The 16,995-nt window shown below is 33.7% G+C and overlaps 2 protein-coding genes across 2 annotated transcripts; both read right to left on the reverse strand.

The window, feature by feature from the left end:
* Window positions 1-3,912: 3,912 nt before the first annotated feature.
* LOC135614036 (peroxidase P7-like) lies at window positions 3,913-5,217 on the reverse strand. Its single transcript, XM_065111029.1, has 3 exons — window positions 4,960-5,217; window positions 4,706-4,897; window positions 3,913-4,634 (listed from the first exon to the last, which is right to left on the reverse strand). Exons 1-3 carry the CDS (start codon window positions 5,167-5,169, stop codon window positions 4,083-4,085), a joined length of 954 nt encoding a protein of 317 aa, XP_064967101.1. The 5' UTR covers window positions 5,170-5,217; the 3' UTR covers window positions 3,913-4,082.
* A 7,424-nt stretch (window positions 5,218-12,641) lies between these two features.
* LOC103971033 (large ribosomal subunit protein eL34) lies at window positions 12,642-16,191 on the reverse strand. Its single transcript, XM_009384966.3, has 4 exons — window positions 16,009-16,191; window positions 15,813-15,892; window positions 13,016-13,125; window positions 12,642-12,922 (listed from the first exon to the last, which is right to left on the reverse strand). Exons 1-4 carry the CDS (start codon window positions 16,085-16,087, stop codon window positions 12,829-12,831), a joined length of 363 nt encoding a protein of 120 aa, XP_009383241.1. The 5' UTR covers window positions 16,088-16,191; the 3' UTR covers window positions 12,642-12,828.
* Window positions 16,192-16,995: the final 804 nt, after the last annotated feature.

Here is a 16,995-nt window from a genome sequence, read left to right on the forward strand (position 1 = left end):
TGCTAATATGATTTGGCTCATCCAAATCAAATGATCTGACTATTATAATTGCTGATATCATATGGCTAATTTGGAGAGATCGGAATGATGTGATGGCTCACGCAATGAAGTTCTATCCGGTAGATTGATTTATTCATCGAGAAAGGAGGGGCAAACATACCACAGAAAAAATCCGATCTATATAGTAAAACACAAGGAGGGATTCGGCGTTTACTTACAAAGATCGATATTGAGATTCGGATAATGACTTTGGTTCCTCCATAGGGGATATATAATTTTTGGGAGTGTTTTCCCGAGAGTGGAATTACTCACATTTAAGGACTTTCACATTGGTCAGCGAATTTTACGTTGCCTTTAAGCTGTCTCAGTGCTGAGGAAGAAGCGATGGGAGAAAGATGAGTGAAGTTTTAGCTTGGAAGAGGAATTGGGCCAGTGAAGATAACGCTGTCACTTTCAAGGTCAGTAGGTGTGAGGAAGCTGCCGACACAGCTTGCTGCTTCTGATAACTTGATTCCAACCACACCAAAAATGATTTCCATCAGGAAAGGAATCAGCTGCATGTGTGACAAAGATCCACTTGTATTTTTCTTGATTTTTCCGCATAGCAACTCTTATTGTTATTATTATTATTTATTGTTTGAAGAGATTTCAATCATTCCAAAATGATGAAATTGTCAAAATTCAGCTCAGTTGGACTGAGCACAAGTGATACATCCTTATCATTAAGCTCCTCTCTCTCTCTCTCTCTCTCTCTCTCTCTCTAATAAAGAAGGTTCACTGATCTCTCGATTCGCTATCTTTCACTCATCTTTATAGTACTGTTATTTGTCATCTCTGTAGATAACCAAAAATATGGGTCATGATGCATGGAAAATTGTTGTCAAGTCTCCATCCATCAATTATGGCCCATCATGTTTCATTGAAATATACTTTATGATTCATACTTAAAACATTGGCATGATAGTGACTTACCAACACAAAACATCATCATATAAATTTTGAAGAATCTTAATGTTGATTAGGGTTTAACATCGACGGATAAGACTCCTAATTAGAGGAAGAATTAAAAGTAATACAATCCTTTATTACCTTATCAACTTAAATGGAACTAATTTGGTCTATCTTTTATTTAAATAAATTTAATTAGTTTAAAGATATTTTATATATGTTTGTTTGAGAAAAACAAAGCCGACGTAGAAAAGAAAGAAGAAATTATTTTTTAATCAAATCTTAACTGAAGATGTGGAAGTTTATCGATCAAGAATATTTTCAAAAGAGAAAATTGATTTTTCAAATCAAAGTAAAAATATTATCTTTCTCAAAGAAAAGAAGATATCATATATTAACATGATTCTTTTTTTATTTATATATATTTTTATTGTTATGCTTAAGCATATCAATGAATTGAGTTCTTTCCCACTTTGTGTGTGAGTGGCACTAGGCCTATAGAGGTAAGAGGTATTCTTGAGAGTTCTCTCGCGACAAAGCTTAATAGTTATCTTTTTATATTTTTAATTACTTTTAATTTTTATCTCTTTATTTTATCTTTTTATTTTTCTACCATCAAAAAGAAATTTATTGCTACTTGTCTTACATCAAATTCATTACTATTTGTCTTATATCAAGTAAGAAATATTATCTTCTCCAAAGAAAAGAAGATATCATATATTTGATTTTATATGATTATAAATTTCTTATTTCTATTTTTTTTTTATTCTTACGCTTTAGCCTAAGATTATAATAAGGGAAAAGTAGCATATTATTTCTACATTAACCTTATGAACATAGATTATGATTGGAAAAAGAGAGATATACTGCATAAAACTAATTAATGTATAAAGAGAATAAATATACAAGCAACATTAATTTACATTTGGTAGCTGTTTGCAGAGGTAATTGAAAGACCCTTAGTATCAAATTTAGGGACTAATTAGTATTCAACAAAAGGTTTATAGGTTTAGACTTGTACTTTTAGAGTTCTACTTCTGTTAGAGAAAAGTTTAAGGTTTTCCACATAACTTGATATTATATTAACCTAATAATCTCTCTCTTCTTCCTACTCTCATTGCAATCTTCATTCAATAATATACTCCTTCTAATTTGACGATGGTGGTGGTAATATTATCATCAATCTGCTCCATCTCCAATAGAGTTGTTTGGAATTGAAGCTATTTGACCATCATTCAATTACTTATTCCACTCGAACAAGAATTTAGGGATGAATTAACTTTGATCATCCATTGTACATCCTTGCTTTCATCTTCATTGATGACAAATGCACAACATCATTAATCATATTATACTTTCGAAAGCTTTGATCATGTTCTTCAAGTTCTAACTATGTCGAAGGCACTGGTAGGACGTCCCTCGTTAGAATGAAAGCTTCACTTCACTAGTCGAAGAACCAATCATTTGGATCCAATTAAATGTGATAGAGATGGCCTTACTCATTTGGTGACATGCACTCCATTTTTAGGGTAGACAACTGTTTAGATGGACCAAGGATGTGTACGAATGAGTTGTCTCAGGTGTCATAATAATCCTTGGAATTTATTGCATCCAACTAAATAATTCTTCATAGGCATATATATATATATATATATATATATATATATATATATATATATATATATATATATATATATATATATATATATATATATATATATATATATATATATATATATATAGTTGCTTAAATTGTTATTAATGAAGATTTACCGACTCGTCAATCTTTATAATTTATGGATTTTTTTATCTAAGTTTTCAATAATCATTAGTCTGTTTGTGATTGCAAACTCATTTAGTAAGAGCAAGAAAATACTTTTATGCTTCCAACGAAAGAAATTCTTCCGATTTGTCTTCCCTCAAGAAATATCTTTACAAACTTCTTCTTCTTTGGCATATTCTAAATCACTTTATCTTCCTTTTGCTTGTCTTTTAAAAGAAATCCATGAATCAATTCTGATCCACTAATTGTATCTTGTTATCATCCTCATTGTTTAGATGTTGTCGTTGCTTGTCTTCTTAATCATAGTTCTTCTCTCTTCTTTTTAAACTTATATATATATATATATATATATATATATATATATATATATATATATATATATATATATATATATAATTTTAGTTATAACATGATTGGGTAAACACAAGTCCCAAAATATTAAGGAGTTAGGAAAATAGGCAATATATGCTAGCTTAGGAAATGACCTAATATATACTTAACATCCCATCTCATGATGACATGTAAACGAAACCCAAATATATGATGTAGGATATTCAAATAATGTACTTGCATAAATATTTTTAGATAAAAAAATAGAGGCATATACATAATTCTGATTTGCTCTGATACCATTGGATAATAACAAATCCAAAAACTCATTATTAGAAAAAAAATAATGCTTCGACGGTCTTAATCGAGGATGATTTCTTTAAAAGCTATATTTTTTTTAATTTTTTTTCAAAATGTATCCCTATTTTATTTTTTTTCAAATGATATTTATATTTTTCTATGATCCCAAAAATGCTCCTCGTCCACCATCTTCATCCATTATCAAGGAGTTGATCGACCTAGGTGAGTCGATGACGAAGAGGGTTTTAGACTTAGGGGAGATATAGGAGATCGTCTAGAGCAATAAGAAGGCAAAGGATGACATCTTAGGAGCGAATGGGGAAAGACAAATAACAAGGTCATACGTGGGACCTAGTAGTGTACGAAGAAGAAAAGATGAGAGATATTTATAAAATTAAAAAAATAGAGATATCATTTAAAAAAATAAAAACAAGGGCACCTTAGGGGGAAAAAAATCAAAAAGATAATTTTTTTTGGAGTTAATCACCCTTTATTTAACTCAACTAATAATTATAAAATTTAACTTAAATTATCCTCTATAAATATTTTCCACATAAAGCAATTATTATTTTTTTATTTCACGTAAATTAACAACGGATACAATCATTGGGGGTAACAATTCGAATCATGTCAACACAATAATAAAAGATTATTACACTTCACACAGTCATACATATAATTTATTTTTTGGAATCGAGACGTGGCAATCAATCATCTGCCCTTAGTTCACCTTCCTACAGTTCAATCTTATCTCCCCTGGCCACCCTGTGAGAGGGCTTATGTTCCCCATCTTCACCATGGCCGCCACGAAGTCGTTGAAGAAAGCTGACGTGCTCGAGCTGTACAACCTCACCAACGAGTCCTGCGAGCCGCCGTTGAAGAGCTCCTGGTCGGAGTGCAGCAGTCCCCGGCGAGCCACCAGGTTCTGGTAGTACCTATTGTCGAACCAAACTGGGGTCTGCAGGTCCAGCGGCGCCAAGTTGCCGTCGCCGCCGAAGGCCGGGCAGGTCCGCTTGCGGAGAGCCGCGAAGCCGGGGTCGATGTTCCGGTCACCGTAGATGCGCGGGCGGAAGTTGACGCACCGGGCTTGGCCGACGGTGTGCGCGCCGGAGAGAGCGGTCAGGTCTCGGGCGTCGAGGCCTTTCCTGGCGAAGAGAGAGATGAGGTCGGAGAGGCTCGACGAGGCCAACGGAAGGTTGGCGTTTGCCGCGAATATGCTCGCCGTCCTCGCGTCCCTGCGGCCCAGCGGCACCAACCATGTTGGTCCTCCGAGCTGCGAGCAAGACGATCACATGCATGCGTCAGTGCAAGCCGAGAGCGAAGGTTGTAATGATATGTACTGACCAAAACCACTCCATCACGAGCTGCGAGGGCTAAGATGTCGGCGCACGACACAGTCGCGTTGCAGGCAGCTTCCACGCGTGCCTTGATGGCATCAATGACCTCGAAGCCTCTCAGGGAGTTCTTGTTGCCGTTGGAGTTCTTCTCGCCGGTGAAGGTCCGCGTGTCGTCGAGAAGGACGGACGCATCGCAACCCTGAAGGAAAGATTGGTGAGAGAAGGAGGAGTAAGATTCAAGGAGGAGAAAGGGTATCGTACGTTGACGAAGCAGTCGTGGAAGAATAGTCGAAGGATGGAGGCGCCCATTCGCCTGTCCCGGAACACGGCCTGCGCCATGACACTGCGCACGATTCCTCGTAGCTTCGGGCAGGTGCGGTCGTAGAACCTCGTCGACAGCTGGCCGTGCGCAGCGGAAGCCAGCAGAGAGAGGAGGAGGAGAGTGAGGAAGGTCTTGCAGGAGACCGCCATGGCTGACGAGGAGATTGAGTTGGGATGGGGAGGAGAGGTATGCAAAGGTACTATATATATTTGTAGAGAGAGAGAAAGAGAGACAGAGAGCAGCAAGAACATTACAAGTAGATAGAGTAGACTTTGAACTATGATTTGGACTTTGCATTATAAGTGTTTTTGTTATTGAAGAGAAGACTTCCCTCTTTGGAGAACAGCTTTGAACTCTAACAAAGGACACAAAAGTACTTAAAACAAAGTGGTGGTAGCTTGGAAATCAAGAATATGACATCATGAGTTTTTGGTTGATTGGTTACTTGTTTTAGTGGTCATAAGAAGAACTTGATATTGAAAAAGAAAATTAATTTAAAATTTTATTGAAATAACTAATATACAGAAGAAAAAAAATTAATTTTTTTTAATCATATGAGAACAATAAAAAAAACAGAGAAATGGATGATCCAAAATCAAATCCAAAGTTCCTTATATAACAAAAAAAAAAGAAGCTTTTCTTATCATTTATCCGAGAAAAATATATTGGAATAGCCAATCCAATTCTAAAAACTAAAACCTTTTTTTTTTACAAATGAGGTGTTCGTAATGACTCATGGGATCGATCGAGAAGTGAGTTAATTTATGTTAAGCATGCGTATTATGTTTATTTCTAATCTTCAGGTCATCGTAGAAAGGCTGAAAACTTTGACGTTCTTCTCTATAACTTCCGTCAGAAAACAACTAAATATGTTTTCTTCCATTCTTGAATTCCTTATCCTCCAAATAACCTCATTTACTAAGTAATTTAATCTGTATTAATAATTTAAAAATACTTATTAGCTCTAACACTCTATATCTTTGTTACAGTACTAATTAAATAATTATTTTTTTGTAATATATATATATATATATATATGTCACATCAAGATAAATTTATTTGATCTGGTCAGCTGCAAATGTTTCTATCTGAATATTTTATTTCTACAATTTCGTGTTGACTTATGCAAAGTGTATTGCTCACATAAACTTAATGTTTTGAGTGCCTCCAGGATGACATGAAAGCCAAAATGGCATTTCATCATTCTCCAATTTTCTATGATACATAATTTTATTTGGTGGATACGTCATTTGGATTGGACACAGAATAAATTTCTCGGGAAAACGAGTGGGAATTGGTCTTCTCATATGATATGATACATCTTATCAAGTCAATTTATCATGTCTCTCTCTAACTGTGTTCCTATCAGAGTTAATAATATATGTTTTCCTTTTCGTTTTTAATATATATATATATATATATATATATATCTGATGGAAAAAAAGAGATTTTCTGAAATATACTTATACTATTTCTTTTTCCTTTTATGTGAATCAAGTAAGATATAATTTTAATACTAAATTTGAGATTATAAATAACTTACTACTTTATAAGCCAATTAAATAAGTTTAGACAAGACTTATGATAAAAAATATTCAACAGAGAATAATCATAGGCCAACAACATCGATCTTTCTACTGAGATTTCAAATTCTCTCTCTAAACTAAACAAAATCCAACTTAAATAAGTTTCAAGAAATCAAGAAAATAAATAAGTAGAAAAATAAAATCTTAAAGATCTATATTGATCAATTCAGATAGTACGGTGTCTAAATCAGTAAATCAAAAAATTATAACAATCGAATCTGAATTTAACGACAATTGTTGAATCTTTTTTATCCCTAAATGAAAGTCCTTTTCTTACCTTTGTAAAGGTTTTTTTTTAACTAATCAACCAATAAGAGTTTAATTAACCCTATAGATCCCACTAACTCATGATGAGACCGCTCAATAATATCTTATTAATATCAAAGATATCAGTTAATTTAATTGATAAAAGATTTTGATAGTATATCATAAGGTTTCGGGATCAACATTGTTCCTTACCTTTTGTAAAAAAAAAAAAATCTTATTGATGTCGAATAACACAAAATTAAATTTTAGATTCGTTTATACATTCAATTAAAAATGGTTTTGTCATGATTATATAAGCAGAAATGATCACCCTTTTTTATTATTGATAATCTCTTACAAAATAAAAAAAATTATTATTTATTTCATCAATATTATCAATTTTTTCATTTTTTTTTTCAAACCCTTATCAACACTATCGTCGTCAACCCTACTCGTTAAGGACGGTGCTCATTGCCCTCATCCGATGCCTCTTTGCTCGCTACCAACATTGTCGCTCTTCGAGAAGGATAAAGAAGAGGAGGAAGAAGAAACCGAGAGAAATCATAAATTGTGAAAACGTGATTGCAAATAATAATTTCTGACTTTTTTATGGTATCAGAGAACATTGATGGACTAAATTGTCCATCACAACTCTTTTTTTGTATATGAATATTTTTTTCTTATTTGAATTGAAATTCTTACAGTTAATAATTAATATTTTTACTAATTAAACTAACCGACATCTTCAAAAAATTTATAGTATAAAGATAAATAAATCAAGTACAATACTGACCAGACTAATATGTTAGATGTAAAAACATCAAGGCATCATCAGATAATTTAGGTTGATTTTTTAATCTCTATTTATTCGATTTGATACAACATTCTTTGGTATGTTAGACTACTTGACATGCTAATTTAACACGTTTAAAGATATAATTTTTGACTCGTTCATGATTTGACAAACTCTTTTTTTTTATTTTGATTTTAATAGTCCGGCATAACCCGTCAATCCATATTGAACTCTCACTAATCCTCTGAAATTATCTACGCGTCTTTGACCATTTGTACTATCATGGACTTTCTTGGTTGGTTAAAGTAATACATATATGATCAATGCTTATCTTCCTTCCCAACTTAGCCAATGTTTGTTTTCTTTTAGGAGTTTGAATTGTTGGTGTCGATAGATTGTATCTTTTATTATATTATTTTTTAAGATCTATAATCTTGGGATATGGATTTGCCATGTCGCTTTTCTTGTAATTTATTTAGCATGTATATATATGTAAACTCCTTTTTTTTCTTTTAATTTTCATTTTACATGTGGCATCCAATCAATAGTTATTTGTAAAAGGAAAAGAGACAAATAGAGAATTTTGTTATATAAAAAAGAATAATATTACGAGTAGGGTGATTTACCCAAAAAAAAAGAACTCTTAATACTAGGTGGTGCCTTATAATTAATTTTTATCGAGCAGTGTTTCTATTTCTAAAAATCTCGATAATACCTTTAAATTAGACTGTTTCAAACGACAGATTCATGGGCTGATTTGGTCTAGGCATCATGGTTCAGGTACGATCAGGTTGAGTTTGATCACAAGAGTTAAACTTTGTTAAATTTATGAACGAATATAACGCCATTATAACTCAAGTATGATTAAGGTATCTTCGTCAAATCAATCTAACTTCTCTAAAACTGTTAGCACATGTTTCAAAGTTATTTAGTATCATTTTTTATTTTTTTTTATGATTTTAGGGTGAATAATTTTTAAATATACTATTTTTAGATTAAATCAAGTATAACTCATCAATTTTTTATTAAATTTATCCAAATTTGTCCATAACTACTAGAGTGAGATGATAATATATTTAGTATCATTTTTTTATTTTTATATAAATTTAATATGATTAATTTTAATATATATATATATATATATATATTTGGGTTAAATATTTGAATTTTTATCAAACTTATCCAAATTTCTCGGGAACTAATAGAGTTAGATGTTAATATGTTCAACATCACTTTTTCTATTTTTGTATCAATTTAGGATGATTAATTTTTGAAATAGGATATTTTTGTGTTGAATTTATAATCAATTATAACTTGAGTTAATTTTCATTAAATTATTCTAAAATTTTCCAAAGCTACTATCAAACTAACTAAACTAATGACACATTCTTACTTAAAAAAATGCTGACTCTAATAAATTCTCAAACCATCAGAATCAATTATTAATTTAAATATCGAAGGGGTTTTAGTGTGGACACAAAGACTTATCAAATTTATTATCTTTCTAACACCACTACATGAAAGTGAATATAAGTTGGATTCGAATTAGCTCTATGTGTAACCAAAATCTAACTTATCAAAAATTTTAAATTCATGCAAGATCCACTTATCAAATGTTAAAAATTTAAAAGTTCATTCGATATGCTTTCATACCTTAAATATTGGTCTTGTGGTGATATATTAAGTTTAGTTACCAAAGATTGAAGGTTTGAAACCTTATTTGATATATTTTTTAAGATATTGATTAACTTAGTTAATAAAAACTTTGATTAATTATCACAAGATTTTACACTCGAATTTTATTTTTATCACTTATTCTAAAAAAAAAACATAGATTAATGTACCGAACTGATAATACGTCTTATGAAATATTTTTTTTAATAGACAATGAACTAAGCAATTGAATGAATGAACTGTTCGACTGTTAAAACAAGTGGGCAATTGGACAAGATAACAGTCACATCTCGTTAACCTACCTCTCAATCTGTGACTACGACGGAAACACAGTACTGGAGAGAGAGAGAGAGAGAGAGAGAGAGAACGTACCTTCTTCGTTGACTCCAAGAAGCCATTCGAACGTTTTCATCAGCTGGCCGACTAACTAGCTTCATGACAGCAATGGCTCCAAGTGTTAGTAGACGAGCATATAAATTGTCAGACGAACTAAGAAAATTAATGGTTATGTATGGGTTGACTCTGGTTTTTCCCCCCTAATGCAATGGGTTTCACTTTATTATGTGTTAGAAATTTAGTTAAACTTATATTTTGTTAAAATGTAATTTAAATTTTATGAAACGTGAAGTTGGATGTTAGTTAGTGTTCGGATAGATTTTGCTTTGGTAAATTGCAACAACAAATGTTGAAGACTGTAGCAGCAGCAGCAGCAGCAGCAATTGTTGAAGTCGACCGCAGCAAATCGGAGGGTGGCAGCAGCAAATGTTGAAGACGGTAGCGGCAAAATGTAGTTAGTTTTAGTTTTTGATAAGGTTAACTCTTTCAATTGTCGGTTGATCTCCGATAAATATGGGATGTGTTTGTAACTTAGCAAGTCGTCGTTTCTTATCTTTAGTATCTCGATATTTATATTTTAAAAAATTATATTAACATCTCTACTATCATTATTATTTCGATCCCTATATTTTAAAAATTATATTAATATTTTTATAATTAAGAAAATAATATATTTACTTTTATTTATCATGACGATATTAGTTTTTCTAACGAAAACATGAAAACAAAAGATAAAAAATAATCTTAATGTTCCAATTGGTGATGACAAACAATGTCGATGGTGGCACCGTTGGCGTCGATGCCGACACAGTTGTTGAGCAACTCTTTTGTCACATTGCATATATATCGACACTCTGTCATTGTGGAATCGAAGTCCATTATTGAAGTCGTCATAGAGATCATCCATATGTTGAAGCAGGACTCGGAGATGCACACCCCCCTCGCTAAAGCTGGCATTGTGCCCCTTCTTGCCACCTGCCTCCTCAACCACCACCACTCATCCGCGATAAAGGCTTGGGAGAACATAGCCACTACCCTCCTCAACCTCTCCAACTCCATCTGCAAGATGCTCATATGCACCCCAAGCATCCTCGATGCCCTCGTTGTTGCTCTCAACCTCCTCTCTCCCACATAGTACCATAACCCTTTACAACCTCCTCTTTGTTGAAGCGTATCGCTCTATCATTAATTTAAAGAAGCCCCTCGTCGCCACCCTCATGGACCTACTTGGGCCCCCAACACGTCGACTAGGTCCATCAAGAACACTCTCAAGGCCCTCTTCAGCCTAGCCATTTATCGGCTCAATCGCACTGCCCTCATCAAGCTGAGTGTCGTGTCACCCTTCTTTGTGCTGTGGTGAAGGACAAATAAAGGGGAGGGTGTAAAGGGTTACGTCAACGAAGGTGTTGAGGATGTCTAGAGTGCACATAAGTGCCTTGCGGGTGAAGATGAAGAGGTTGTGGAGAGCAACGACAACGTTCCCCTAAGCCTTGGCCACATATTGAGTAGTGGTGGTAATAGTTGAGGAGACGGGTGACAAGAAGAGGCACGACGCTAGCGTCGACGAGGGAGATGTGCATCTTCGAGTCATGCTTCGACAGGTGACAGAGCTCCACCATAGTTTAAGCAATGGACTTTGATTCCGAGACAATAGAGCATAGGGTAACTAGGTCGATGTCGACACTAGCGATGTTGTTATTCACCACCACTAACACCATCCGCCATCATTAATTAAAATATTAAAATTATCTTTTTACTCTTTATTTTTATATTTCTGTTGATAAAATTAATATTATTATGATAAATAGACCTAAATGTTTCATAACATATGTCAATATAACTTTTTAACATGTAAAGACAATAAAGATAGCTAATTAGCTCCTGCGGATCCACTCCACCGATATACAAGACTCCTTCACCGATATACGCGAACTTTACACTCCTTCAACTTTACACCGTTTACGTAAAGATGGAAGTTATTCTTAGAAGAGAGCATTTAAGATGATAATTTTTTTTTGCTTACAAAGGATAAATAATGAAATTATTACCTAGCTAAATTGATATATACTTTACTATATAATCATACCGGAAGTTATTCGGCATTACCAGTCTGCACTTTAACACACATAAAAATGGTGAAGGTGGCAGATTTGTATAACAGAAGATACTCTCCAAGTTAAATAACGCAAGACATAGTTCCAATTTAAATAATAAACAAGATAATGTAGTGATCATTATGTATAATAAAAATAAGGAGTTTAATATTTTTGATATAAACAAGATAAAAATTCTTCATGTTGATAAAAAAATAAAGGTTATAAAAATGACAAAAAAAAATCATGTATATATATATATATATGTATAATTAAAGATAAGTAGACGATGTTGTGAGAAGTAGAGGATTTTTTTGTGAGAATCAAGAAAATAAAAGAGAGACCAGAGGTAAAAAAATGAATTGTAATCAAATAACAGAAAACAAATAGCACGAATCTATAATCAAATAATAAGAAATTACACTAGCTTTGTCTCAAATAAAAATTCTCTCAGATGAAAACCTTGTACCTCCACGCCTAAAATTTGAACAATGATTGATCCAAACAAACAGCACCAATTCAATAAATCTATGTTTCAACATTAAAATTTGTTAATCCAATAATTCTCACACGATTCACATATAATATAAAAAGTACTTAATTCATTAATTGGTGCAATAAAAATAAATACATAATATAAAATTATACATATATCAAATCAAATAAAACATTTGCTCTTTCATCCATGTTCTTGATTGATAATTTTTTTCAATTCTTATTGAATAATAAAATTTTCATTTAGAGTTAAAATCCTCAATCAAGATTAGGAAACTTCAATTAAAATCAATTTTTAATTTATTTTCTTTTTCTTATCTGCTTCATTTTTTTATTTACCTTGAATAATCTAAAACGCTATACTAAACTGGAAACATATTGTCAATGTACACAATATCTCTCAAACTAATCAAATTTATCCAAAATAAGATATTAAAAAAATGATCCACCATCACGAAATATGATTCAAAAACAGAGTACATCCATATCTAAGCAGACAAAAGGAACAGACAGTTCCAACAATTCTAATGAACAGACCAATAGTAATTAATATGGAACATCACCCTTACTCACCGGTATCATGCCTCAACTCTTCGAGGCTTGCTTCTCCTTGGCCTTCTGGATCTTCAAAACCTTCTTCACAATCTTCTGCTCTTCAACTAAAAAGGCTCGAATAATCCTGCAAGTCCAATAAGGAGATTAGAAACATAGAGCCAAGAACAAGAAGCAAGTAAGACGCAAATAACGCCTAGTTTAAGCGGCTTTCCCCAACCTTTCCTTCACAGCACTTCCGGCTAGCACGCCACCATAAGCACGATTCACAGTCCTCTGGCTTCTGGCCAATCTAGACCTCTTGTACTCAGCAGGTCTTAAGTGAGGTATCTGGAAGTATGAAACAAACAGCATCATCCATTTGAAAGAAACTTATGAAACTTGAACCTCATCAAGACAGAATTTTGATCAACACTAGAGAAGTAACAGTTCAAGAAACTAATGAAAATGATCCTAATATGTACTGTATAAAGCATTTCGTATTGAACTAACAACACATACCCACAACATAATAGCAAATGAACACTATAAATCTGGAAGCAATATTATATTATGAAAAATGCCATAAACTGCCTTCAAATAGGATTGCAGCAAGTTGTTAAAATGTAGAACAAAAAAAGTGTAAAAAGATGAATAAGAAAAGCTATATTCTGGCATCCATCAGAATTATTTCTTTTTAGAGGGTAAAACTCATGAATCAGAAGCAAACTACCATAGGGAACCTGTAATACAGAATCTTCCAAGTTCAAGGTTGAGATAGTAACATGCTTTATCATAAGATGTCCAAAAATTATATTTATAAATCCGAAAATTAAAATAACAGCATCACAGTAAAGCTTAATATAAAAGTATAAGCTCCAAAACATGTGTATCTACACAGCATCAAAACATTAGCATCCTAAAAAGGCTGCTTTCTAACATATTGTTGAGAGACCCAAGCCAATAAAATCCTACACCAAGAGTATGATCCCAGTAGAAATATAAAATGCTCCGAGTTAATACTTCTATCACCACAAGGTAGAGCCTGAAAGCGAGAAAGTTTCTTACAAATATATTTATACCCTCCACTCCTGACTCATCATGACATGAGAGAAAATAACTGTTGGTGGAGCCTCCTGATCCCATTACATATTATTAATTATGATGCAAATTAATCCTGGACCAGAATCATACCCCAAGTTTGGATAGTTGGTCCATCATTTACAGGTACATCTGAACTGCCTAATATTAAACAGATCATCTCCAGAGAATAGTTTTTTATTCTAAAATATGTACTATCACTTTTCCTACTCAGGGAATTTGACAATTCACACAATGTCCAAGTCCTCCATAGTCCATACCTGGAAAATCCTCAATCACATATTATCACAATTGATTACTTAATAATATCATCTTCAAGCAGATAATATATATTAAAAGAATCTTAAAATAGAAACAGAATTACACAATTTTTGTAACAACATTTTGCTTAATGAACCAATATTAACAAAAATGGCTTGAAACAACATGTTAGTCCACTAGGACATTACATTAAATCGAAAACATTATATTTGAAAATAGAATACAGTGATTTAAAAAGCGTTAGGCGTCGAAAGGTACTAAGGTTCCCAAATGACCGACGCGCTAGATGCTCACCCGAGTGAAACGAGATGCTATGAAATAAAAAATATACAATATAATTAAAAATATAATTATTTAAATAAAAATATGATATTAAATTAAAAATATATTGTTAACAATATATTACTTAAGTTAGAGGGGGGAAAAATATTCTTTGAAATACTAAGTATAAAAAAATATATAATATAATTTAATATATAATTATATAAATTAAAAATATACTGCTAACAATATATTACTTAAAGTTAAAGAGGGGAGAAAAAAATGTTAACAATAATAGAGGGAGATAGCAAAGGCGACGGAGGATTAGCTGCGAACGACAGCAACGGCAGCGGCGAAAGCTGTGGACAGTAGCAGCGACAGTGAGGGAAAATGCGGACAATAACGGTGACAACGGCAAAAACTGCAAACAACAACAACGGCAACGGCGGAAGCTACGGATAGCAGTGGTGGCAATGACGGAAGCTGCAGACAACAGCAGTGATAGCGGCGAAAGCTACGGACAATAGCAACGACAGTGACGAAAGCTCCAAAGGGCATCCGTCGGTGGTGGAGAAACCTGCGATCCTCTCCCTCGAGAGTGGAAGGAAGCTATGGGGGTCGTCAGACTCGTCCGTCGACAACAGAGGAAGGCTCGGTCTGCTGCGTCTGCGGTGAAGGCAGCAGCAGAAAGTGTCAGTGACGAAGGCAAAAGCAGCGCTAGGGTCACGCGGGCATGAAGCGTGGCTTTTGAGGTAAGAAACTAAGAACCAAACCAGCCTTAAACTGGTTCGGTTCGCTTAATTGAATCGGGCGCTTGCCCGAAGCGTCCATTGCCTGCGTTCGAGTGAGCGGCTCATTGAAGCACGATGCCTCATGCACACACAAGATGCTCAGGCCTCGCCTCACCTCGCCCGACTGCTTAGGCGAGCGCCTATTTAAATCACTGATATGAAGATTAAACATTTTCAAACAAAAAGAAAATAGTGTTAATTATGCATCCGACAAAAAAAATCTATTTTTTTAAGAAAGCAAATATACTTCAGAGAAGTCTAATCCTATTCGCAATCTGTGGGGTTATCAAACATAGCATTACGGAAACAAGCAAAAGATGACATAAACCAAAGACGATGTAAAAGACAGTATCACTACGACATAGAATTACAACGGCAGGTCAAAGCCATCAACAAAATAGGCTTCTTTTATGTTCATATTTCCTGACATAGAAACAAAATCAATCACCAAATATATGAAGAAACACTTGTATAGGACATTCACTAGTAATTCATGGGATACATTTGACCCAACAATTAAGCAAATCTACAACGAGAATGAGATAAATGCTTAGAAGCCTACTCTTCCATGATGAGTAGTCATCAAAGATTCCAATAGCGTGTCAGAAGCAATGAATGGCATACCCCTTGGATTCTCTTGCCGGTCACAGGGCAAATCGGCCCGCTTGCTCTCTTGTTCGTGTACTGGTATACAAGCTTCCCACCTACGTTTCCGAATCAAGCACAGTAAGCAAAAAATCCAATATTATACAAGCAGGAGACAAAAAGGATCTGCCAAACCCCAGAACGGAGGAAAGAAAGGGCAAAATAGGATCTTTACCTGGGGTTTTGACCACCCTAGTCTGATTCGACTTGGTGGCGTAGCCATGCCGCTTCCTGTAGGTCAAGCGTTGCACCATCTTCCGTCACGATCGCGCTCCACCGCCTCTTCTGTGAAGCCGAAGGCGAAGCAGAACCCGAAGGAGCCGAGCGGCGATGGTCGGATACGTGCGTAAATTGATCGGCCGCCATAAATAACAACCTAGATCCAACGGTTCGTATGTCGAGATTAGAAATCTGGGATGGATCTGGACGCTGGTGATCGAAGATTTCCTGGTGAGGCAGACGCTCGTTAAAGTAGGATTAATTTTATTGATAAGATCATTTTAACTGATTTAGATTAGGCCAGTATAAATGGTTTATTTCCCACGGTTAACAGGGAAGGAGTTCAGAATTGTAGTGGGACATCATCATGTTAGGATGAGCATAAACTAAGAAAAATTAAAATAAAAAAATAAAGGATGAGCATAAAAAACAAAACGATTCTCACCTAATTTGACATCCAGTTTTAGATTTTACAAATGACATCCAGTTTTTAAATTATCTTTATAGAGTATGTATCCTAATTTGATCATTCCGGAAAATAAAGAGAGGATGTATACAATTTAGAATATAGTTATTTTTTAAAAAAAATAATATTTTTTAATTAATACCTAAAATATTGATGTAATAGACTCGCTTGGAAAAGATAAGAAATGAAAAGTTTCGATAATTTTTATAATATAAAAATATTGATCTGACGTACTAAATTCATTTATGAAAGCTTAAAAGTTCCAAAACTCGTTTCAATGAACGTCGGATAGTAAGTTTTTGAGTTCCAATTATGTTTTTTTTTTTATCATTTATTTCTTTAAAAAAATATTTTTAATTTGGGACCTCACTGGAACAAGAGGGTTCAACAAATCTAGGGTGGTTGCCACGTTGACTACATTTAATCAAAATTCATTATTTTTTAAAATTCCCCTCGATAATAAATCAACATATACTT

The sequence above is a fragment of the Musa acuminata genome, chromosome BXJ2-6 (genome assembly GCF_036884655.1).
Source record: "Musa acuminata AAA Group cultivar baxijiao chromosome BXJ2-6, Cavendish_Baxijiao_AAA, whole genome shotgun sequence".
Lineage (NCBI taxonomy): Eukaryota > Viridiplantae > Streptophyta > Magnoliopsida > Zingiberales > Musaceae > Musa > Musa acuminata.